Raw genomic sequence first — 27,338 nt, forward strand, 5'->3', positions numbered from 1 at the left:
AACAAATCCACTTAAGGATAAAAAGCACTACTGCACATTGAAAAAATACAGTGGTTATAGTGTAAATAGGGAAATAACAATAAATTCTAGCATGTTGGCGTTATATCGATCTGCTGTTTTGCCTAGATCGAGTACCACAAAAACAGGCTACAGCAGTCCTTGAGATAGTCCACAGAATACTAACAGTATTGCCATTCAAATATTTCCTGAGAAGGAAGAATCTACTGTAGCAGGTAAATGTAATAAAACAATCATAGTGCAATCACAGAAACCAGAAGAAATTGAGTTCTGTTGCAGTAGACACACACCATGCTCCAGGAGTGCAGTCACAGAGTAAACAACATTACCCTTCATCATCAAAAATTAGGGCAAACAAGGACAAAAAAAAAGGCAGAACAGCTTCCATCATAAGAATAAAGTAAATAACCTTGCTGTAGGGACAGAGAAGGATTAACCTTGCTGTTCACTGTCCGGGGGAGCTGCAGGTGGAGGGGAGTGCTGAACTCTGCCCCTGGACCGTTTCCTAGATGTGGCTATCTGCCAAGATGGAGATGAAGGGGGCAAAGGATCCTCCGGGTCCCATCCCGGAAGCTTAGGTATGGTAATTCCTAGGTCCCGGCAAAAAGATGATAGATCTTTTGGATAGCACAGATCTGCTGACAACCCACCACTGCGTGCTGTCAGACTTAACAGAAAGCCCCATCTGTAAGGAATGCGGAATGCGGTTGTCCCGTAATAGGGTAAGGAGTGGTTGCAAGAGGCATCATTGTTGTAGTGTATGCCAGGATAAATCCTGAAAGAGCTGAAGTGGGGCCCCATCAAACTCCAGATTGCGCATGTTGTGTGCTGCCACCATTATTTCATCTTTCAAGTCCGCAACCGGCAGGGTGGCATAGAACATCACGTAGTCTCGCAGCCGAGGTGAGTTGCCTCGAGGCCCGATATGCCATGGTAATGCCAACATCATGTGAGGAGGGGCGCTCTAAGAGGCGGTTAAAGAAGGCTTGTAGCACTAGTTTCAAATCTGAATTTTGATTAGCCTCAGGTAGACCACGGACTCTAAGGGTATTCCTGTGTCTTTTATTATCCATGTCCTCCAAGTGGCTATAGAGATCCCTAATTTTCAGGTGATATTCCCGGGTTCTATTGGTGGGAGCCTCAATGTCCCCCTTAGCCTGTTTTAAATTCTCATGATGTTGCAGGCTGGGAGCATCTGCTTCTTGTGGCATGCCTGGTCCCTCTGCACACCACGTGTGAGGAACAGGAGAAGGAGCCGGCGCCATGTTGGAATCCTGTGAGGCTGCAGGAGCTTCATGAATATAAGTCCTAATCGAGGGCTGAGAGGTAGGGAGCCACTGTGATGGGGTAGGGGGAAGCTTCCATGTCTTAGCCCGCTTCATTCTGCCCATACTGGAGTAGCTGGGTGCCCGTTTAGATGAAAAATCAGCCGGTGCCTGTCAGAGCTGCAGTCTCATGCAGCCATTCCCAGAGACCACAAAGCCACACCCCTCAATCCAGCTTTTTCTTAAAGCAATCTATAGTAGTTGCTGAAACTACTTCCTGAGGGAGCGGATTCCACATTTTCACAGACCTTACAGTGAAGAATCCCTTCCTTATCCTGAGCTTAAACTTCTTTTCTTCCAGACACAAAGAGTGTTCTCTTGTTCTCTGTAATGATCTCAAAGTGAATAATTGAGAAGAGAGTTCTCTATATGGACCATTTATATATTTATACAGGGTGATCATATCCCCAGTAAACATCTCTTCTTAAGGGAGAATAGATTCATTTCAGCTAATCTCTCCTCATAGCTTAGCTTCTCCACTCCTTTTATTAGTTTAGTTGCCCTTCTCTGTTCTCTCCAATTCCACAATGTCCTTTTTGTGAACTGGTGCCCAGAACTGGACTTCCAGTTGTGGTCTGACTAATGCTTTGTACATGGGCAGAATTATGTCTCCATCTCTGCAGTCTATTCCTCTTTTAATACAAGAAGGTACTTTACTAGCTTTAGATATTGCAGCTTGGCAATGCATGCGGTTATTAAGTCTTTGGTCTACCATAACCCCAGATCCTTTTCCATTTCTGACTCCCCTAAATGTATTTCCGCTAGACAGTATGAAGCATGCATGTTGTTAGCCCCCCAAGTGCATAACTTTACATTTATCTATATTAAATGTCATTTGCCATTTGGCTTCCCAATCAAACAGTATATCCAAATCTGCTTGTAGATTATTGACATCCTGTATAGACTTAATTCCATTACATAGTTTGGTGTCATCTGCAAACACAGAAATGGTACTTTTAGTCCCAAACTATATTATTTATAAAGATGTTAAACAGTAAAGGTCCAAACACTGAACCCTGGGGTACACCACAAATAGCCTTAGAGTTAATAACCATTCAGATTATAATTCATTATTTACAACTCTCTGGATGCGGTTTTTAAGCCAGTTATCTATCCATTTACAGATTGACTTTTCTAAACCTATTGACCCTAACTTGCATATTAACCGTCTGTGGGGTACTGTGTCAAATGCTTTAGCAAAGTCCAAGTACACTATTCTACCTGTTAACTTACTTCCTCATAAAAAGAGTAAATTTGTTTGGCAACTTTAGTCTTTCTTGAAGCCATGCTGACTATCAATTATAATATTATTTTCTAGCAGAAACTCCCCTATGTGGTTCCCTATCAAACTCTCTAGGACCTTTCCAACTATGGACGCTAAACTAACTGGTCTGTAGTTACCTGGTAATGACTTTGCTCCTTTTTTGAAGATAGGAACCACATTGGCCTTACGCCAGTCCATTGGTACCATGCCAGTGACTTAAGACTCTCTAAAACTTAGAAATAATGGCTTTGAAATAACCAACCTCAGGTCTTTGAGGACACGTGGATGTAATGCATTAGGTCCTGGTGCTTTCTCAACCTTTATTTTGCCCAACTGTTTTTCAATCATATCAATTTTGAGCCATTGTAACTCATTTAGGGCAGGGACATTGCTGTTATGAATTTAGACTTGAGCTCTGCCATTCTCCTTTGTGTACACAGAGCTAAAAAAAAAGGAATTCCGCCTTTTCTTTATCCCTAGTTACCAACCCAGAAACATCCTTTAAGGGGCCCTACATGCTTAGATCTAATCTTTTTGCTATTAATATATTTAAAAAATATTGTTGGGGTTTGCTTTACTTTTCTGTCTTTCATTTTGAAGTTTTGCACATTTTATCTCCTTTTCACATCTTTTGTTATATTCTTTAAAGTTTTCAAACGATGAAAGTGATCCTTCATTTTTATATTTTGGGAATGCCCTATTCTTGTTCCTTATGGCTTTTTTAACATCAGCTGTGAGCCACATAAGTTTAGGAGGCTAAAATTAAAACATATTACAAATTGGAATATATTTTTCAGTTTGCTTTTATAGAACAGACTTGAAACATTTCCATTTCTGTTCTGTGTTCTTTGAGGATAATATTGTCTCCCAGTCCAAGTCACAGAGATCCGTCCTTAATAGAAAATTTGCTCTTTTAAAATTAAATGGTTTTTTTTTTTCCTGTTTTTGATTCCGGTTTACAACTTACATTAAATGAAATCATATTATGGTCACTGCTACCCTGATTCTCTCTTATATTCACATTTGTTATATAAGCTCTGCATAGTTAGAAAGAACTCGGTCCAACAGAGTATCATTTCTAGATGGGGCTTCTATAAGCTGTAACATAAAATTATCTTGTATTAAATTCACAAATTTCCCCAATTTTGCTGTTCCTGTAGTGCCGTTAATCCAGTCAAAGTCATGGTAGTTAAAATTTCCCAAGATTAAAACACTTTTTGCTGCTTTTTCTATCTGTGCTAATAGTTGATTCTTTATTTCTTCCTTAGCATTTGGGCCCTATAGCAGATTCCAATAATTGTGTGTTTTTCAACCCCACATTCAGCTCCACCAATAATGCCTCAACCTCATCGCTTGTTCCATCCACAATATCTTCTTTCACATTCACTTTCAGATCACTTCTCACATACAGACAGATACCACCACCCTTTCGTTTGACTCTGTCTTTACGAAAGAGAGTATAACCAGGAATATTGACAGCCCAGTCATGTGAAGAACAAAGCCAGGATTCAGCAATGCCAACTAAGTCATAATGCTCTTCACTCATTAAGGCTTCCAACTCCCCTTTTTTGATTGCTAGACTTCTAGCATTGGTGAACAGACTCTAAACTATTGCTGCATTTACCAGCATTGTTTGCCAAATCATTTTGTTTTTCAGTACGACTAGTACTGCACAATCCAATGTTTGTTTGTAACATAGGAAGCTCCATACATTTATCCATAACCCTCCCCCCAACTATCCCCAATCCACCCTCCACTAGTGGCTGACCCCTGACTAACCTTTCTGCCACCTTATTTAACTGTCCCACCCCCTCTGTTCTAGTTTAAATATCCCTCCACCATTCCCTAAATCTTTCCCCACTAGTGGCTGACCCCTGACTAACCTTTCTGCCACCTTATTTAACTGTTCCACCCCCTCTGTTCTAGTTTAAATATCCTTCCACCATTCCCTAAATCTTTCCCCTAACACAGCAGACCCCCTTTCATTTAGGTGCAAACCATCTCTGGCATATAGGTTGTACCCCAATGAAAAGTCAGTGCAGTGCTCTATGAACCCAAACCCTTTCTTTTTGCACCGGGACTTAAGCCATGCGTTCAGATATCTAAGCTACCTCTGCCTTTCCTGTGTTGTGCATGGCACAGGCAATATTCCAGAGAACATAACCTTGGAGGTCCTTTCCTTCAACTTGAAACCTAGTTTTTTTTTTTAAATGATTTTCAAGGATCTTCCATCTATATTGTCATTGGTTCCAACATGAACCAAGACAGCTGGGTCCTGTTGATCCCCTCCCAGTAATTTGTCCACTTAGTCCACCACATGCCAAACCCTGGCACCAGGGAGACCGCAAACCATTTGGTTTAAGGGACCCAGGTGACAAACTATTCTATCAGTCCTCCTGATCATAGAATCCCCTATGACAACCAGTTGTCTTTTCTTCCCTGCATTTACCTCCCCTCCCCCACTAGATGGGCTGCTCTCATAGCTGGTAGAGGTAGCAGTAACATCCAGAGTTGTCACCACTAGGTCTGCCACCTGCACATCTTCACATAACTTTGCAAACATGTTAGGGTGCTCAAACCCAGGGCTGGCCTTCCTTTTCTGGGTGCCCCTACCACTACCTCTAACTACATTAACCCAACTACCTACATGTTCATCCTGAATATGCTCTCCACTATCCACATCTAAGCCAGTAACTACCTGCTCAGGGAGCAGGAGACCCCTCTCAAGGTGATCAACTGATTTCAGTGTTGCAATGTGCTTCTCAAGCTATCCAATGCAAGATACCAGAAGGGCGACTTGCTCACATCTGTCACCTAGGAGCTGTTGTTCCATTTGTGCATACATATGGCAGAATGTGCACTGAACCAAACCTTTCACCTTGCTACCACTCATTTTCCCAGTTACAATGTTTGTTTGCTTACAAGAACTTGTAAAAGTTTACTTTTTTACTTTTTAGCTTACAGTGCACAGTGAAATCAGATAATATATTTTGTAAATATAGAGGGCACTTGTGTTACTAGGAAAAGTCCTGGATGGACAGTATGTGGAAGTGCGGTTTCTCAGATTTTGTTTACTGAGGTAGAACCAGTGGAGATTTGTTGCAGGAAAGCTCTAGCTTTTCCTGCTGGTTGTTCAAAATTTCTGTTCTGGGGTTAATTCTACAGGGAATCTGCAAGAGCAGGGTCGGGCAGATTCTCAGCTCAGGGTCCACAGGTCCTGGGGCTCACAAGCCTATACAGGTATTCCCCGATTTAAGGACATCAAACATACGGATGACGGGCAGTTTGCATGACTTTCAAACGAAAACTTTTGCTAAACACAGCTTGTTGTGGGTGGTTGTGGGTGTGGGTTGTGGGTGGTTGTGGGTGATCTTAAGAGCTTAGCTGATCTGTAACATCTTGTAACTCTTTATTGACCAAGACAAACTCTGCAGTTTTTTTTTGCATTGCAAAGCACAGCTTGCACCAGAAGTTAATAAATTTCTAGGCTTCATAAAGTTTTTTTTTTTTTTTTTTTTTTTTTATGATTAGCTCACTGTGATGATTTTATACAGTAACTGACACCTGACTGTGTGTGAGACAGACTCTCTGTTCCAGAATGTGAGAAGTCAAGTGCTGGTTTGGAAACCAGCTCCAATCGTCTTTTTTTTTTTTTTGCTAGCCAGGAAGCTTTTTTTTTTTTTGTTTTAAAGATTTTTTTGTGTTGCTGAAACACCCTGGTGGGGTTTTTCCTAATAAATATGGGCAGGAGCCCTAAAGAGGCAAGGAGGCAAAGCTGAGAAAGGTGGGGTAAGTCTTTATTAAACAATATTTATTTGTTCTGTATTTAAATTTCCCACAATTAACTTTAAAAGTAAAGTTATGTTTTGCTTTTTAGAATGAGGGGGAAGGTAGTTAGGCATTAGCTATTTCAGCAATTAAATCAATGTTCCATGAATCTAAAGCTCCACAAAAGACAAAAGAAAGAACCTTTCCCAATGAGCTTTTATATTTGGTACCTTTATTGCCAGGATTAAAATTTCAACATACCTGTGCCGAAGCAGCTTTTAAAAATCACTACATTTTTAGGAGCTACCTTTAGAAATGGCTTAGGTGAGAATAACTTTAGAGAAGACGAGGTCTGGAAGCAGATCTTTTCTGGTGATTATCACTGCATGTTTATGTGTCTATGATGAAAGACTACTACTTCTGCCAACTGATATCTGATCCAGCATATAAACAGATGTCATCATTATACTTCAAATACCTGGCACATTCATATCCAAGCCTTTGATATCTGATTTTTTGCTCTTAGGCATGAGTTGTTTTAACTTGTAACAGTTGTGTGGAGTATTGTTCATGCCAAAAACTTCAATTTCCCAAGATGTGACTCACCAGAAGTGAAATATAGTATATGCAGTATTTAGTTTCTGAAGTGACCAATGTGCAGAGTTAAATGGCCCCAGGGAGCAGTAAAACCCTGTAGGTTTTTTTTTTTTTTTTTTTAGCTATTCACACTTTATCCACAAGTAAAAATATGTACTGCCATACAATTTAAGAGTTCCATATACTAAACCAGCTGTAAAGCGATCTGAACATTGCGAAACACCTAGTCATAATATTAACTTTAAAGCAAAGTATCACAGCCTCTGCTTCAAAAAAAAAAAAAAATATTGATATAATTGAGTTTCCAATGTAGGAGTTGCTTCCACTTTCTTTCAGCTAAAAGTAAACTTTGATACATCAGAGTCCTCTATTATGTCTTTATTACAGGCCTGAAATGCAGACTAGCTGCCACAGGTACAACATGCTAATTTTTTTTTCTTTTGTTATAAAATTAAAAAAACCCTTTAAATGATCAACTAAAATTTCAAAAATTATTGGAAAAAACAGAGCAATTATATTATCAAATGATACCATTGTTCTGTCTAGCCAAGTATTGTAGTGACACAGATCCTTGTTAACCCTGTTAAGCCTTATTGCATTACCACTGAGGTTTTTTACATGTTCCACATTAGGATCTTGAGGATAACTTTTCTTTTATGGCGTTTTCCAAATCTTCAAACCACCTTCCTCCTCATAAGCCCACAAATCTAATTCTATTGACTTAAATAGAAGAAGTCAGTAGCTGGCCAGGGAGGGGAAACCATGTGGTATGTTTTTGAGGTGGCCCTCAAAATGAAAACCCGTGTTTTATTTTGTGCCAGTATTTCAGCTTTTAAGAAGCAGAAAACTCTTAATAAGAATAAAAAAAAAAAAAAAAAAAAAAAAAAGCAGAAACTGTTACAATATTGCTAGCAGACTGCAGATTATAGAACTATCTCCATGTTTATATCAAGAGCCAAGTCTATTATTCATCTTCAGCCTCAAAACCAACATCAACTCAAATCCCCATAATTTTAGGCATTATGTGCTACCAACTCAAATAGGTACCCTGCCAGAGAAGTGTTCCTAGTTTGATTTAAATTAATGTGGTTTACTGTACAGATACTTAGTTCTTTATTGTTGCAGGCTAAAAGGTCAGAGTATTCAATTAATTTTTCACCTCAAATACCACGCCTTCATTATTTTGTGCTACCAATTTTTTTATAACCACATTTTGAACTAAGCAAAGTGCTCACCTAGCCTCCTAATTATGAATCATATTACCTGTTTAAATTGGTTTTAAAACGGTTTTCTTTTTACGGTTGTCAGCTTTTCATTAGGAATAATTGAAATCTGTTTGTTTTTTGACATGCTTTTAAGTCATAATAATACCTAGTAGCAAAGGTGATGGTTTAAAGAAGGGGGTATGGGCAGGGCTGGATTTATACTTTTTTTCTCTCCTAGGCCCACTACCTTGTGTCACCCCTTTCTCCCAAACTGCTTTGAAAGTACACTCTTAAGACTAAGTTTAGACTGGCAGTGAGGTTGCAGTGTGGGTACCGCTTTCTCATACCAAAGAACCTCTGTTTTGAGGGAGAGGCTTCATGTAGGTTCTTTCTACAGCAGTGCCGTAGAGAATGAAGGAGGGCAGCAATGAGCGTTTCAGTACTGCAGACTGCCTAAAGCTGTCAAATGTGTATGTGTAGATACTGTGGTAAATGACTGAGCCGGGAGGCGATTGGAATCATCTGATCCTACTGCAGGTCCAGAGCTACCCTAATTGTATTTTGCATTTTAAAATTGAAACTTCCAAAAAGTAGGATATTACAATATAATTCAAGGTACAAAAGATTAAAGAGATTACTATCTATTATCTCCCACAGGCAAACTAGACACACACACAGTGTTGGCTTACTTACCATTTCAGGTAATCTTGACCTTCCCAGCAGTCAGTGGAGGGACACATCCTTTGCTCAGCCTTAGGGTGAGACTCACATCCAATCATAAGGCTCGCTAGAAAGGATATCACCGAATTTCCAGCTGTGCCATTCTGGTCAGTACATAATCATACAGTTAGAAAGTCTGAGCACGCCTCTCGATAGCCATGCCACCCTAGGGCAGACATCTATTATAATTAAGAACCTTCAATATAGACAAATATAACATGCTTAATTTAGCTAAGTGTCCACAATTCACACAGCAGAGTGGTGTCACAGAGAGGCTTTATTTGTTGTTAGGCATACATGTAAGCTTGCATATAAACCCTAACATTTGCCTAAAAAAAGACAAGTTTTGTATTGGTTATCCAATGTAAAAGTTTTGTAGAACATTAAGAGCCTTGTATTTGTTTAAGATTTTCTTTCCTTATTTGCTGCTTTTTTTCGGTGTCAGCTAAAATCCTGCTTGGCAGACATTCAAGAGTAAAAATAAGGGAAACTTTGATACCAGTTTTACATTTACAAGAAAACTGTGCTTCCTATTTCTTGTAGTTTGTATGCATAACAGAGCATGCACAAACCATGGTTGTCAATACATACTTTAAAGAGAGAATTTTTCCTGTTTAAACAATTTTTTTTAGAAATTTAAGTTTGGTTAGACCTATGCCCTTACACAACCACTATGTTGTTATATTTCCAAGTTATGAATGACAGTCAGATATACCAAAACCTTTGTACCTGTACCCCAGTTGTGGGGGTTGTATAACCAACATCACTAGTCTTTTTCATTCATCTCCAGGACTGTGTTTTTTTGTAACCTATATTCTATCTGTATTCATAAACAGTTTGTGACTGAAACTAATGTAGTCAATACAGAGCTCAAGATATCTTGTATATCTGCAGTGAATCTTACAGTCACTTCAACTTGTATTTGTATTTGACCTGTATGAGTTGAAACTGATTAAGGTGAACCATTCACAGATATGAATTTAACCATGCTAGAAGGGCCAATACATTATTGGTTAGTGATATTTGTGTTGTAGGAGCCTGAAACATGAAGTTAGGAGTGAAATGCTAACAGATTGAAAGCAGATGGAAGGCAGTGGAAAGTTTAAAATAGACATTTGAATCTGGTAATATGGTATTGTATTTGTGTTATAGCTGTGTCTCCATTACTTTACTCTGATATTAAGTTAGTCACATTCGTAAACACACAAACACGTGCATAATCTATTATAAAAAGGATAGGACAGAAAGTTACTCTGGCTACACAAAAAACTAGATTTCCCAACCCCAGACTCCCTTTAGGAATAACAACTAATCATTAATTCATGAACAAAATAAAATACATATACATTTAAAAAAATATGTTACTGCTGTAGCAGTCAGAATGTATTGTAGCTGAAAAGTTTTTTACCTTAGAAAACACAGTAATTTTTTATATACTAATAATATACAATCGCCATTCTTCTCTGCAATGAAAAAGGCATATTACAGTACCTACAATACTTTAACGAAATATATACTTTAAATGAGAGAAGAATACACATCTTTCCTAGCTAGTGACATTAGTATATAAAGGCCTCAAAAGCGTTTTTTTAATTCCAACGCCCCCCCCCCACCCCCTTCTTATTACTGTTTCCTACACCTTATAGTCTACAGTAATAAAATACACAGGTGCAAAGGTAGTGGAAGTGGACCCACCATGGCCGAAAAGGTTACTTTCTAGTGCAGCGAGACTGACCCTATCTTGACCAAAAGGAAGTGTGATTTATTCACAAAAGGAGAATGCAGAATTGACGGCAACCATCTTTTACAAATGTTTTTTTTTCCCCCCACAGCCATCCTGGAATTTAAAAGTTGCAGTTAGTTAGATTATGTTTTTCACCAACATAAGCAGTTACCCTTACTCATTCATCCTGCTTCTTAAAATTACAATAAATTTGAAATAAGGCAACAAAACGGGTAGTCACCTGTGTCTCTATACAGCTAAAAGTCAGGGGCACATGAGATCCCCTTTGGTACTATTATTTTTTGTATTTCAATATTTTTAGTGAGTTGTAAACAAGAAAATTTTGACAATAGAATAGCAAAACAGGGACAATTGAAGAACACATCCAAATTATAGAAGTGGCTTGAAATGTTGCATCAATATGAAACATCTGATGATAAAAAGTCATAAATAGAAAACAATGGGTCACTTCTTATAATTACAGTCCAAAGGTATTGTGTTTGTTTTCCAAGCTTTTGTTAGAGAGATTCTTCCTGCCAAAAGAATCAGTTTAGCCAATTTTAATGCAGGTTTAGAAAGAACCAAATCTATAATACCAAACAAGGCCCCATCCGGGGAGCTTGGAATCTCACTCTTTAAAACATTGGAGATTAGCTTAAATACCTCTGTCCAGAAGCGCTTAGCAACCAGACATGACCACCAAATGTGAATCATAGTACCTCTAGAGTTACAAGCCCTAAAGAATATTGTGGTGAGGTGGACAGGAAAATGTTGCTATCCTTTCTGGTACCATCTCAACATTACCTTGTAATTGGCCTCCGCCAACGCAGAATTTAGAGAGACTTGCAGGAGAAATCCCAGGATGTTCCCAAATCAGATTTCCAATCTGTCATATATTTTAAGTTTCCCCACAGGGGAGACCAAAGCAGAGTAAATGATTGAAATTTGTCCTTTTGTATCTCCACATAGGTTTTTGGAGCCTGTCTGATTACAGAACCTATATAGGATAATAATTGTCTAAAGCAAAAGTATTCCTGAGGTGGTATTTCCTGTTTGCTGGTGAGATACTCTCAGATAAGTGTTGATCTCACATCAATTAGGTTTCTCAGTCTCATGAAGCCTTTTGAAATCCACCAAGTGCTCTGTATTTATTCCTGAAGGAAATGGTGTTAGGGGCGCATGAGTCGAAGAAAGCTTTGGATGATCACGGTATTTATCCCACACCTGAACAGAATGTAAAAGGGCGGGGGAGCAAATAGCCCCCCTCAATTTTTTCCTTATCCACCTAAGAGCTTCTATGGACCCATGAAATTTGTCAAGACCTTCTAATTCCACCCATTGGGGTCACATTCCTTGAAATGCACTCAGAGAATTGTGCCTTTTGAGCAGCAACATAGTAATATTTCAAATTGGGAACTCCCAATCCCCCAAGTTTTTTAGGTGCAAACAAAGTGGCTTTTTGAATTCTACTCTTTTTACCATCCCATATAAACCTCATTGTTTTGGACTAAAGAAGTATGATATCCCTCTGGGGGACCTGAATCGGAAGGTTGCGGAATACATACATAAAAGATGCGGGGTTGCACATTTATCTTAATGGTTGCTATCCATCCTAACCAGGAGGGGGGAGACTGAGACCAACGCTGCAGGTCCACATGGATCTTTTTAAAAAGGGGTGTATAATTGGTCCTGTAGAGAGTATTATAAGAGGGAGTCAATTGAATACCCAGATACTGAAGAGAGCTCTCATCCCAACTAAGATTAAAGTTTTTTTTTTTTTAGGGTTTCTACTGTCATCATCGAAAGGTTAATGTTAAGTGCCCGAGATTTGGATCTGTTTACCTGCAGACCAGAACATTGAGCAAACTCGTCCAAAAGATTAAAAAGTTTGGGCAGCGTATGGGAGTTGTAACAAACATTAAAATGTCATCTGCAAATATAGCACATTTGTGCTCCACCTGACCACACTTTATGCCCTTAATGTTCTGGTCAGCAAAGATAGCAATTGCTAGGGGTTCAATCACCAACGCAAACAGAAGAGGAGACAGAGGACAACCTTGTGTGGTTCCTTTTCTGATTGGGATGGTAGACGAAAGAAAACCCCCTAAAGATATCTTGGTATCATATGGAGAAGCAAAAGATTAGTAAAGTTACAACCAAAACCAATGGTCGATAAGACCTGGAATAAGTAGGGCCAAGAAAGACTACCAAAGGGTTTCTGGAGTTTTTTTTGCTATTTGTTGGTTGACAAAGAGATTTTCTAATCATCTGCCATATCCAATGTATTCCATAACAAAAAGCTTAATTTATCAGCCTTATAGTATATAAATTGGTCATTATGAAAAAAGGAGAAAAATAAAAAATAAACAAATAGAAAAAAAAATACTAGTTCTTCTCCTTTCATAACAAACTTGACATGATTTTGTGCGTATAGGTAGATTACTATATATGGATAAATATATATATGTTGTGCATATCAATAAAAAGTAATGAGACATATTGATTTATACATGATGCAGGAACATGAAGCAGGTACACCTGCTTAGTTATGAGTTATATAATCCTGATCTGACCTGTCACTCTTGTGTTATTATTATGCATGATTTATTACAATAGTCATAATTATTCTTTTTTATACTTTACTGTACAGACGCTCTGACTCTCCTTGCACATCCCCTGATGAAGCCAACTGGCGAAGCGTGTCGGGATTGAGATTTGAGAGCTTTATGTACCTTTGTTGCAACGCTTAGTCAGACGATTCTATACTTAGAAAACAAGGCATATCCCTATCAAGGGACGCCTTCACAGTCCAACTGTAAAACAATTGTATAATTTTATCTTGTTAGCTGTATTAGGTGTGTCAATAAAGTTATAGTAAAGGGTTGCTGTAGGGGCTCCACAATTAAAGCATGTATTTCCATCTGAGAGACCCATATACCCAGGTACAGAGAAGTGTGAGCATTAGAAGATTCTGCTTTTCGCAAGTAAAGCCACAGTTGCCATTGGGAAAATATTAAAAAGGGTTATTTTGGATATCCCCTGGCAACATTTCCTTATGGGTGTGAAATGGCCATGGGGTTCCAGGGTGGATATAATGAGAAATATATCTGTAGCTTTGTGTAAAAAGATGTTCCATGTATCCAATCTTTTATTATGCATAGTACTAACATAGTAGGTTAGGTTGAAAAAAGTCCATCAAGCTCAACCACTAGGGAAATAAACATATCCCAGATAAAAAACCCTAAGACATAGTTGGTCCAGAGGAAGGCAAAAAAAAAACAAAAAAAACCCTGGTACGATTTGCTTCAACAGGGGGAAAAAGTTCCTTTCTTATTCCATGAGGCAATCGGAAGTTCCCTGGATCAACAGTCACTGTTATTTTTTACTTTAAAGCCTTTTACCCAGTTACATTCTGTGCTTCTAGAAAAACATCCAGCTTTTTCTTAAAGCAATCTATAGTAGTTGCTGAAACTACTTCCCAAGGGAGCCAATTCCACATTTTCACAGACCTTACAGTGAAGAATCCCTTCCTTATCCGGAGCTTAAACTTCTTTTCCTCCAGATACAAAGAGTGCCCTCTTGTTCTTTGTAATGATCTCAAAGTGAATAATGGGGAAGAGAGTTCTCTATATGGACTGTTTATATATTTATACAGGGTGATCATATCCCCCCCTTACACATCTCTTGTCAGTTCAGCAAATCTCTCCTCATAGCGGAGCTTCTCCATTCCTTTTGTTAGTTTAGTTACCCTTCTCTGCACTCTCTCCAATTCCACAATGTGAACTGGTGCCCAAAACTGGACTGCATATTCCAGATGAGGTCTGACCAATGCTTTGTACAGGGGCAGGATAATGTCTCCATCTTTGCAGTCTATTCCTCTTTTAATACAAGAAAGTACTTTACTAGCTTTAGATATTGCAGCTTGGCATTGCATGCCGATATTAAGTAAATGATCCACCAGAACCCCCAGGTCCTTTTCCATTTCTGACTCCCCAAATGTATTCCCCCTAGACAGTATGAAGCATGCATGTTATTAGCTCCCAAGTGCATGTTATTAGCTCCCAAGTGGATAATTTTACATTTATCTATATTAAATGTCATTTGCCACTTGGCTGCCCAATCAAACAGTACATCCAGGTCTGCTTGTAGATTATAGACAACCTGTATGGACTTAATTCCATTACATAATTTGGTGTCATCTGCAAACACAGAAATACTACTTTTAATCCCAAACTCTCTATAATTTATAAAGATGTTAAACAGTAAAGGTCCCAACACTGAACCCTGGGGTACACCACCAATATCCTTAGACCATTCAGAGTATGAATCATTAATTACAACTCTCTGGATGCGATCTTTAGGCCAATTCTCTATCAATTTACAGATTGACTTTTCTAAACCTATCATCCCTAACTTGCATAGTAACCGTCTGTGGGGTACGGTGTCAAATGCTTTAGCAAAGTCCAAGTACACTATATGCTTTTCCACTGGCTACCTGTTTACTTACTTCCTCATAAAAGAGTAAATTTGTTTGCCAACTTTTGTCTTTCTTGAAGCCATGCTGACTTATCACTTTGCTTTTATTTTCTAGCAAACTATCACCATGCTTTTATTTTCTAGTAGAAACTCCTCTATGTGGTTCTTTATCAAACTCTCTATGTGGTTCTTTATCAAACTCTCCAAGACCTTTCCAAATATGGATGTTAAACTAACAGGTCTGTAGTTACCTGGTAATGACTTTACTCCTATTTTGAAGATAGGAACCACATTGGCTTTACGCCAATCCATCGGTACCTTGCTTGTGACTAAGGAGTCTCTAAAAATTAGAATTAATGGCTTTGACGGTGCTCAGCTCTTTGAGGACAGGTGGATGTTTTTCATCAGGTCCTGGTGCTTTGTCAACCCTAATTTTTCCCAGCTGTTTCTCAATCATATCAATTCTGAGCCGTTGTGACTCATTTAAGGCAGTGACATTGCTATTATGAACTTGGACTTGAGCTCTGCCACACAGAGCTAAAAAAAAAAAAAAAATATTAATATATTTGAAAAATATTGTTGGGGTTTGCCTTACTTTTCTTACTTTTTTTTTTTTGGGGGGGGGGGTTGCCTTACTTTCCCTTGCAATCTGTCTTTCATTTTGAAGTTTTGAACATTTTATCTCCCTTTTACATCTTTTGTTATATTCTTGATAGGTTTTCAAATGATGAAGGTGATCCTTCCTTTTTATATTTTTGGAATGCCCTTTTCTTGTTCCTTATGGCTTTTTTTTTTTTTAACATCAGCTGTGAGCCAAATAGGTTTTGATTTAATCCTTTTAAACTTATTACCCATTGGAATATATTTTTTAGTTTTCTTTTGTATAACAGACTTGAAACATTCTCATTTCTCTTCTGTGATCTTTGAGGACAATATTGTCTCCTAGTCCAAGTCACTGAGTCCTTAATAATGGAAAATTTGCTCTCTTAAAATTAAATGTTTTTATTTTTCCTGTTTTTGCTTCCTGTTTACAGCTTACATTAAATGAAATATTATGGTCACTGCTACCCAGATTCCTTTTTATATGCACATTTGTTACAAGCTCTGCATTCTTAGAAAGAACAAGGTCCAGCAGAGTATCATTTCTAGTTGAGGCTTCTATAAACGATCCATAAAATTATATTGTATTAAATTCACAAATTTCCTCCCTTTTGCTGTTCCTGTAGTGGCATTACTCCAGTCAATGTCAGGGTAGTTAAAATCTCCAATGACTAAAACACTTCCACTTGTTGCTGCTTTTTCTATCTGTGCTAGTACTTGATTTTCTATTTCTTCCTTAGCACTGGGGGGCCTATAGCAGACTCCAATAATTAATTGTGTGTTATTAAACTCCACCCATAATGCCTCAACCGCATTGCTTGTTCCATCCACAATTTCTTCTTTCACATTCACTTTTAGATCACTTCTCACATACAGACTTACACCACCCTTTCGTTTGACTCTGACTTTACGAAAGAGAGTATACCCAGGAATATTGACAGCCCAGTCATTCGAAGAACAAAGCCAGAATTCAGCAATACCAACTAAGTCATAATCATCCTCACTCATTAATGCTTCCAACTCCCCTATCTTGTTTGCTCGACGTCTAGCATTGGTGAACTGGCTCTTTAAACCATTGCTGCTTTCACCATCATTGTTTGCCAAATCCTTTTTTTTTTTTAGTACAATTAGTACTGCATAATCCGATGTTTGTTTGTAACATGGGAAGCTCCTTACAGTTATCCATAATCCTCCCCCCAACTATCTCCAATCCACCCTCCACTAGTGTCTGACCCCTGACCAACCTTTCTGCCACTTTATTTGACTGTCCCACCCCCCTCTGTCCTAGTTTAAATATCCTTCTACCATTCCTCTAAATCTTTCCCCTAGCACAGCAGACCCCCTTTCATTTAGGTGCAAACCATCTCTGGCATACAGGTTGTACCGCAATGAAAAGTCAGCCCAGTGCTCTATGAACCCAAAAACCCTTCCCTTCTACACCAGGACTTAAGCCATGCATTTAGCTGCCTTAGCTTCCTATGCCTTTCCTGTGTTGTGCATGGCACAGGCAATATTCCAGAGAATATTGCCTTGGAGGTCCTTTTCTTCAGCTTGAAACCTAGTTCCCTAAACTGATGACCCACGTTTTGAAATCACTTTTCATTGATCAAATATCTTGCAAAATTCAGATTAGAGATTTTCGCAGGATTTTTAAGAATCAGTACTCCCAAAATCCGGCCACCGATAATCCCGGATCCGGATACGTTGAGATGTCCCTGCTGCCCGCTTTCCAGAACTGTGCCAGATGTCCGCGGCTGCTGCAAGAGGAAGCCTGGCTTGTGTGTAAAGGTAAGTAACTTTCAAAAATCCGAAATTTTTGAAAATCCGGCATACCTCAGGTCCAGAGGTTGCCGTTATTTTAAATGTCATCTGTATTTACAGAACTAATCACAAATAAGTAATTGAAAATCTGTGTATGATTTCCTTTTATGACCAGGTTATGATCAGGACAATCACGTTGAAGGCTCCAGCAGTAGTCTGTCATCATGTGTCTATCCCATCTGCCCTGATACCTTTCTTCAATCACTTTTATATCTTGATTAAGCCTCTCTTTGTTCCTTATTGAAATCGCCAACGTTTTCTGGAAATTTTTGCAAATGGCTATGGAGATAGTGTACCTTTATGCTCATAGTAGCACCCACATTTTTAAAGTTTTAAGAGCAAGTTTTGTACAAGTTCTTCATAATTTTGTGCTTTATGATTACCCAAGAAGTTCTTGACAACCATGACATAGCTGTGCCAGGCAGAAGCTTCAGTATCAGTCATGTAACTTGTAAAATATGAATCATTGATCGGTTTCCGAATTTGGGGTCCATCAAAGATTCCTGCTTTTAACTTGTTAGTACTCAATCCAGGGAAGAATCTGCAAATCTATTTGAAGCAATCACCATCCTTGTTCAGAGCTCTAACAAATTGCTTCATTAATCCCAACTTTATGTGTAGTGGACGAAGAATGATTTTTTTCTTTGTCAACCATTGGCTGGTTAATGATGTTTGCTGCAGCTTTTTTCATGTTTTCCCTTGGAGGCCATGTCACTTTTTTCCAGTGATCCTGCTTTGCTCCACTATCCTACAAGCAAATGAAACATGGGTACTTTGTGTTTCCACTTTGCTGTCCAAGTAGGAAGTTCACCATTTTTAAATCAACACATAAAGACCAATGGTGTTCATGATAGCAAGGCTTTTGTAAGACCATTTTGATATTTTTATATTCAAGTTTTGTTAAGTGACCAATTAGAATTGATGCATGGCAGCTGCCATTATGCGGTAAAACATGTCACACTTCGAGTGGAACTGTCTATGAAAAGCTGCCAGTCTTCTGCTCGGTATTTTGGTACTCCCATATTGGCTAGTAGTCCAGGGATGTTACAACAGTACACAACGTCTCCATCTTCACTGAAATATGGGAGTGTCACCTCTCTTGTGCTATAAACCATCATTTTACTGTCTCAGACAGGTCTTTTCTTTTAGCCTGGATGCTAAAAGTTCAGATGCTTGTTTTGACAGACTTAGGTCACGTATTAAATCATTGAGTTCTTGTTGGGAGAACTGCTGGTTTGATGAAACATTTACTTCATATTCAATTCCACTGCTAACTCCTGGATTACACTCCAAAGCCTGTATATCCTGCATGTGAGATACAGGAATATCAGGGAGTGTACTAAACACTGGTATGGAAACATCAGCAAGATGCGGCACAGGTCATCTTGCCGATTCCAAATCAGGGTACTCCCACTTGTTTTTCTTGTAATGATTGAAACCATTTACATTCACAGCCCAAAAATACCATAGGTACCCCAAGTTTCAAACTTTTCAGTTTTACATTTTGCAACTGACGTAGACACTTTACATAAGTTACTATATGGGGAGCCCAATACTTATCTGGGTCCCCCAGTTTAATACCAAAATATGCAAGATATGCTTGTTTCACAATTTCTGTAATGTTTCTTCTCTGTTTTTGCTGAGAAAATTCACCACAAATGTAGCAAAATACATTAGGGTCATTTAAATAACTTATTCTTGAAGAACTCATATTTCTGAAAAAAAAAGAAAACGAATGAATAAAAGAAGGCAAATGAAAATTTCATGAAAATATTGCTACATTTATTATATAAAATGCAAAACATTGGTGTAAATTAAGATAATGATAATAAAATGCTGTGTTAACTTTTGTTGTCGGTTAAATTGTCTATTCCAATTCCTGTATCACAAGAACTTGAGCTAATTGAATGAAATTGATGTAATTTCTGGATTCAGCAGACCTGAAATACACTAAATATATTGAAAAATCCTTGGCAAGTGAAAATATTTTTTTTTTTTTTGAGCTGTGTTATGGGCTGCCGATTAATATGTATAATCTTTCAATAAGATCAAATTGTTTGTGAGGATTTCTATATCTGATGGAGTTCTTTTTGTTCAGTACATAGTCTAAAGCTACGTTAGTGTAACCCAATAAGATTAGGGAACCTTTGACCTTGGGCCATTTCTCATCCAGCAAAGCGTGAAAGAAAGCAAGTTGTCAGTCATTTGGAGGATTGTAGGTGACCACTGAGATTAATTGTTTTCCAACATTGCCAATTACCATGAGGAATCTGCTCCCTGGATCCCGGATGACGTCCTGAGGTGAAAAGTTTAGGCTTTTTCCAAAACACAACAAAACCCCCACATTTCTTTGTCAGGGTTTGCATTATAAAATATAGGAAAATTCTTATGCGAGTATCTCAAGATGGAATTATGGGAAAAGTGTGTTTCTTGCAAAGCAAGGCTATCCACTTTCAGAGCATTGTAGTAATTAAATGTATTAGACCTTTTGATTGGGGAGTTAGGCCCTTGGACATTATGTGGGAGGACTACTTGTTTTGGACCTGAACAGTATTCGCTGTTGACTGAGGGCATGTGTAACCCCTCCAGCTCTCACAGCTCTTAAGATCACCTGAAAAAAACCTCATACATAAACAAGATAAATAATTATGTGTTTTCAACCTGGAGACTGCAAACAAGTTGTGGGCTCGGCAGCCACTAAAAGAAAACTATAAAGCGTATAAAATAGGAGCCTTAAAACCACCCAAAAAAAAAAATGTGCAAATGAAAAATCAAAAGTTGATTAGCTGCGTTGAATGGTTAGTGGGGTCAGATCTGAAAAGATTTGAATCTGGTAGCCTTCTATCTCAATAATTTCAAGACCCCTTGTTACTTTCATCAGACCTTCCTTGGTTGCATAATAATGTGGTTTTACAATCACATCTCCTGGGGGGCCATCTAGTTTGGCTGCTACCAGAGCCCTGTGTGCTCTATCAATTTCAAAATGAGAATCAGGTAGGTCAGGTAGTAAAGCTTGCAGGAATCACTTTGTGTCTTTGGTTACATCTTTTACAGATTCAGGGAGACCCCTGATACAGAAGTTATTCCTTCGGGATGTATTTTCTAGATCATCAATTTTAAGTTGCAGTTCCTCTACTTAGCACTGAAATCTCCTTGGAATTCTGAGAAACCCTTGAGATTGTTTCATCCACCTTTTTCTCAAACACATTAATTCTAGTGCCCAGATTTTGTAAATCTTGCCTCAGCTCAGATGTAATGGTAACAGCGACTTTGGCCTGCTCTGTTTGTAGAAGTGAAGCTAAGTGTGGGAATTTTCTGCTTTCTTCTAATGGAAGTGCTGTACATGGAGCTGGTACAGGGGGGATCCTAAGATAAAATGCTGGAACTAGAACCTGTAGCTTGGGATAGAAGTGGAGGGGTGTGAGGCTCTATATCTCCCCTATGGTGAAATGGAGAGCCGAGGCTTGGTGACATTGGTAAGGCCTTATGAGGAGGCTAGGATGGCCTATGATCTGGGGAAATCTGTTCCAGTTGGGAGGATGCATCCTCCCACTCTTTATCTGTGGAGCCCCGACTCCTACCTTTCTCCGATGCCTGTTTTGCCTTTAGAGAGGAGTGCACAGCTGAATGATTTTTCCTTGCGGCCGCCATCTTAAGAACCAACTTGGTGGTTTGAGATTGTGAGATGCAATCCTTAGCCTTGGTCCCAGATTTCCCCACCATCCTGGATAAGTGCAGCCCAGGTTCTGGATTTTGGCAAGGACCTTTTGAAGCATGGCTGTTGATACTAGCTCTTTTAGCAGAGGGAAAAGAAGCTGGAGGGGTGCTGAGCAGTCTAGGCAGCTACCTCCATGGACGCCGGCAAATGCACACTCCGTTACTATTGTTTTTTAGGATTTCAAGAATTAGTAGGTTGGCAATTGGTTAGTGTATTGTATATTTAGCCTTATTTTCATCCTCAGTATTCGTACATAAAAACGTTTTTGGTGTGCTGTATTTTACTTTCCCGGTTTCCCGCTTTTCTGCAATCGGTTATGAGATGGCACAATTTACCACCACCTAGGTTAAAACTACCACCTAGAATTTCAATTAAATCATGTAATAATTAGTTACATCCTAGTTGTGTCATGCCTGCTGATTCTTTTCCAAGCGTCTTCTATTCATATACCCTTTGGATATTGTAATTTCCATCTTCATTGTTTGATATGATGCTTTGATCTCACCAGAGGTGCGTACTTCATCGATGTATAGTATTTAATGTTCAAATATTTTTGTTTTTTTTATTTTACAATTAAAATTTTTTTGAAATACATTTGCATTTGAATTTATTAATAATGCAGTTTGTTTGCTTAATAATATACACTTGATCATTTTTGGAAGATTATTATTAGCTATGGTTGAAAAAAAAAAAACATCTAATAAAAATGATGCACAACAAGTTATTATTCATGATTTTTCTTGCTCCCCAGTTTCAAGAAAGGAAATATCTAAAACTGTTGTGGAAATCAGTGGAAAATTACTTTAATAGGCAGTTGTTCAAAACAACATACATACATACATTTTTAGCTATGCATTATTGTTTGATGTGAATTAGTTAAAATAACGTGTATTATACCTTGTATTAATACCAGTAACTGGTATTATGTTGCAAAGCACAATGACAGTATCTTCTATTTTTTTTCAGTATATTTTCTCACTATAATATATATATATATATATATATATATATATATATATATTCTTTTGAAGATCACAGAAAAAGTAATCGCCAGTGCTCTTTCAACATTTTGCAGTGTGGTGGAATGTTAAAAATGGATACTCATCACCTTATCTAATATGATTTGTTTAAATAATTACTGTACTTTACAGTCTATTGTTTTTCTCTTTCAGATTTAGATGAGTGTATGGAAGGAAATGGGGGCTGCCAGCAGATATGCATCAACATGATGGGAAGCTATGAGTGTCGCTGTCGTGAAGGCTTCTTTCTCAGTGATAACCAACATACATGTATCCAACGCCCAGAAGGTAAGTTTGGAGAGCAATACTGTAAGGCACGGATATTCCGGTGCAAGTCTGAGGGCCCTGAACAAATACCACAAATAGTTGCATCTAGCAGCCGTTCTTTAGATCTAAACAGAAAGCTGTCACCAGTTTATCATGGAGAATATTATAATAAACAAGGTTTCTTTCCTGCCCTAATGCTACCGTTTCTCCAGCTGAACCTTAACCATTAACCCACAAGTATTAAATTATTGTCTGTGAGCAGCTTCAGAAATCCAGGTTACAGAGAAAATTTTTACAGCTAGATAATTGCATATCATTTTGTATATTGAGTGCTTGAGTGATATTTTTAATTGGCTTTCCCTTCTATGGGATTCATGAAGCCGGATCCCAAATGTTTGCACCCTTAAAACCTTTATTTAGTGAATATTAGGTATCACTCAACATTTATTTGTCAGTCAGTGCAAGATTCTACAACTATTAAGTAAATATTTTTGAATATATTAGGCTTAGTCTACACGGACTGTTTCCCCAGCGTTTAACCTGAGGCTTTTAAAGCCCTTGTTTGAAGTCCCCATGCATTCCAATGGGCTAATCTACACCAGGACGTTTCCTTCAGGCACGTTTTTGAGCGTTATCTTAAACGTTGCTTGCAACGTTTAAAAAATTAAAACGCTGGTAAATCGCGGGAAACCGCTGGAAATCGCGGGAAAACGCATCCATTGATTTTAATGGGAGCGTTTTCCTGCGTTTATGCATGCTAGAAATTGTCAATAAAAAAGCTTCTATTGATTTCAATGGAGGATTTTACAAACGTTTTAACAATAGCCTGTGTCCTGTGTCACTATTCCATGTGTCATGCATGAATAATTACATGTACTATGCTGTTAAAAATTAACACCTATGCCTGGCACGTGTGAAGATTGTCTGCCATTGTGTTTGCTTTTGGTGCTTTTCACACCTGCAAATGATGTCATTCATTATCACTTGTGTAGTCATTGTCTTTAATTGTGCTTCACTTTGCACTCTTTTCACTCTTTTCTGTGTATACTGTTACATTTGTCACTTTACTGTTGCATGATCACATTATCACATGTATGCAGGGATGTATGTACTTCCTGTACTTGCAGAAATCACTGCCCAGGGTTACAGTTTGCATTTCTACCAAGTGCTAAACGCTTGTAAAATCGCGGTAAAACGTGGATAAACGCGGCATAGACGTTTTTCAGCTTTTTCCAGCATTTAAAAAAAGTTTTAAAACGTTAGAATAAGTGCATAAAACGCTTATAAACGCAGTAGGAACGTTTACATGCCTTTTTACAAAACGTCCATGTAGACCCAGCCTAAGTTAACTATTATAGATAAAATAAATCTTTGTCATAGATTTGCTAGTTCTCTTATCCGTTTGTAAAACTGTTCTCCTCCCTTTTGTAGAAGGCTTTCTCTGCATGAACAGGAACCATGGATGTGCACATATTTGCCGAGAAACTCCCAAGGGTGTGTCCTGTGAATGTCGACCGGGCTTTGAATTGACAGCAAATCAAAAAGACTGCAAATGTACGTGGGCCTGGTATTTTTTTTTTTTTTTTTTACCTAGTTTTCTAAAAAGGAAATTTCCATATAAAATATAGTATATGAGCATTTCAGATTTACCAGCAGCAAGGAGATCTATAAATTATAGTAATAATAGTTGGAGAAATGTGAACAATTATTTTGCAGTGATTACACAAGGAATAAATATCAATGGCAGAAACACCCCTCTCCCCTGCTCTTCTGAAAAGACATTAAAAAGAAAATCCCCATGAAAACTAGGGTTAAAGAAATATAGACATTGTTATTGCCAAATTCTATTTCTGAATATGCTCATTTGTTATTGTATCTCTATTGATTTCTGTTTTTTGTCTGATTTACTGCACCAAGAAACTAAACAGATTATGAATTCTGTGGTATTATGGGACAGTGACTTAGAAAATACAAAAGCACAAGCTGACATATGTATTTTACATGTTATAGTGACCTGTAACTATGGCAATGGTGGCTGTCAGCACACATGTGATGACACCGATCATGGACCCCGATGTGGCTGTCATGTCAAATTTGTTTTGCACTCTGATGGCAAAACTTGCATAGGTAAGTGAAAATGTTAAAACACTATTTGCTGCATTTCAGTATTAAAATAATGTTCTGCTTTCTTGGTCTTTCTCTGGATTTTATTATAAACAATGACTGCAAGGTTTTCATACCTTATCCTTTAATTAAAGGAAAAAGGGATCTAAATAGTCGTTTGCCAAGCACTAGGGTAAACCATGTAATAAGGAGTGAAAAGAAACGAAAGGCTTGTTTGTGCAAACTTGCAATAATAAAATATATTCTTATTCAATTTAAAAATTGTACAAAACATGTATTAAAACTAGCTATATATATATATATATATATATATATATATATATATATATATATATATATATATATATATACTAGTTTAAATACACTATTAAACCCAGATACATTACCAGTATTTACATTTCACAGTTTCATAAAAGTGAGTACTGGTTAGGACCGGTGTTTTAACAAATAAATCTACTCGTGAAATATATCTACCAGGGGGCATGTACAAATGGGCATGTCCAATGACAATCCTCAGGAAAGTTTCACAGCTGTGTTTGTGTATGAATGCTGCATGTCATGTACTGCAGCCTTACATTTCTCCCAGTACAAACCGCCAGATCTCCTGAACAGTATGTCGTACAGACCTGAAATTTTCAGGGTACATGGGGGACCCTCATAGCTAGCAGTACCTTAAATTTCATCCCCCCACCTTTAACAACTTTTAAAATATAGGGGTCATAATTATAAAAAAAAGTAGTTAAAATTGAAAATCAGGGTGGCGGTTTTAAAAGCAAGTGTGTCTAGATGCCCGAAATTAAACATACAAATTATGGATACCCTGGAGCCACTTACATAGCAAGGAGATGTGAACCCCAAATTTATACATACCCATCACAAAACTAGAAATATCATACTACACTACCCTGTCCCCTTCCCTACTTTGAACCCCAATTTCTCCAGAACAGGGAGATGTACAAAACCCAAAAATGTAGGTGCAAGTGGGGGACACCTGTGACTAACACCCCCTAAAATGAAAACATCCACCCGGTTCCATTGCTGAAGACATCAAGCACCTGAACCCCGATATCTTAGGAACTTAGGGGTACAGGGGAAAAAATTAGGGGTACAAGTGGGGGACACCTATAGCCAACACCACCGAAAATTTCATCCTTAAGCCATCGTCAAAACAAAAAACTCTGCCCATCAAAAAATCTACCCTGTTACATATTGCTGGAGACTTCTAGCACCTGATCCCTATTTCTCAGGAATGGGGGGTACAGGTGAACAGAATTAGAGGTGCAAGTGGGGAACAGCCACTAAGATTTCATGGCTGTGTTCTGACGATTGCCTAATGATTAAATTTTAGGGGTTGTTAGCCACAGGTGTCCCCCACTAGCACCTTTTATTTTGTTCACCTGTTACCCCCAGTTCCTGAGAAATTGGGGTTCAGGTGCTAGAAGCCTCCAGCAAGGTGTAACAAAGTAGATTTTTTTAATGGGCAGAGTTCTTTTCACTCTTTCCTTTTCACTCCTAATCCTTTAATTACATTGGAAAAATTATTGAATCTAACTACAAATGTTCAGAGCTATACAGGCGAGGGAAAATAAGGAAAAGGCTATCATAATTCATACATTCAATCCCTTTGTGCTGATCCCCGGTGTAAGAGTCCTGTTATGATAAATACAGCCCTGTTATGTAGACTCTTACACAGTTTAAATTGAATAAAGTATCTTTCATAAAACTAGATATCCTAATACATTTTACCATTTTGTTTTTAATGAATAATGTGATGTAAAATTACTTTGGTCCCCTCAGCAAAACCTGTAGTGGGAAGGCTTACCAAAGTAAGGATGATTTCAGACAGATTAGAGACATTGGAAAAGGAATTAAAGGCAGAATTTGGCAGTGGACACTTTAAAGTAGACTTTGTGAGAACATGTGCTACAAGTATTTTTGGAAAAAAAAAAAAAAAAAAAGATGCCAGATTAGAATTGATTTGACAAGGGTAGTCATTCTGTATATAAGGGAAGGTTTATATAGTTTAAATAGTTTAAATTGTTTGGCAGCCATTTTGTTGTGTTTTGTTAATTTGATTATAGTTGTGCTTTTCTATTTGACCATGCAAATGTTTATTTCCCTAATCCATCTAGTGGTAAAACATGAGAATTGTAGAGAATTGTACTACCCTGTTTCCCCTATGATAAGGCACTGTCTTATATTTTTGAAATGCCAAAATATGCCCTAGGTCTTATTTTCAGGGGGATGTCTTATTTTTCCATGAAGACTACAGTACACATTTATTGTTGAAAATCACTCATTGTCCCCTTCTGATCACTCATGTGTCATTGATTGTCCCCTTTCTGATCACTACCGTGTTTCCCTGATTTTAAGACATCCCTATTAAATAAGCCACCCCCGATTTTTGAAAAAATAATTAAAATAAGACACTCACCCGTGAATAAGACATCCCCCGATATTTGATCCTGTATGTGTCTCCTTGATGCAGCACGTGTCTGCTCCTGGCTGCAGTGCAGAGTGAAACTGAAAGTAACAAGCCGGCATTCTGCACCAGGAACAAGCTGTTGATCCCTGCCCTAATGGAGATCCCTACACTTAATTACCGGTAAGTGAACAGAAGGGGACAATCAATGGCATAGAGTGATCAGAAGGGGACAATCATTGCATAGAGTGATCAGAAGGGGACAGTCAAT

The 27,338-nt window shown here is 38.1% G+C and overlaps 1 protein-coding gene across 5 annotated transcripts in view; it reads left to right on the forward strand.

Moving 5' to 3' along the window:
* Positions 1–27,338, forward strand: part of SCUBE3 (signal peptide, CUB domain and EGF like domain containing 3) — a 124,180-nt gene that overhangs the window by 49,299 nt on the left and 47,543 nt on the right. For 3 of the 5 annotated variants that reach the window (XM_072422864.1, XM_072422833.1, XM_072422839.1), the window contains exons 4-6: positions 22,408–22,542; positions 23,953–24,075; positions 24,532–24,648. In XM_072422864.1, coding sequence (XP_072278965.1) covers positions 22,408–22,542; positions 23,953–24,075; positions 24,532–24,648 — 375 coding nt within the window. Of the gene's footprint in view, positions 1–6,259; positions 6,397–22,407; positions 22,543–23,952; positions 24,076–24,531; positions 24,649–27,338 lie in introns of those variants that run through there. The other 2 variants (XM_072422846.1, XM_072422856.1) reach the window with 2 other exon arrangements.

This window comes from Pyxicephalus adspersus, chromosome 1, assembly GCF_032062135.1.
Source record: "Pyxicephalus adspersus chromosome 1, UCB_Pads_2.0, whole genome shotgun sequence".
NCBI lineage: Eukaryota > Metazoa > Chordata > Amphibia > Anura > Pyxicephalidae > Pyxicephalus > Pyxicephalus adspersus.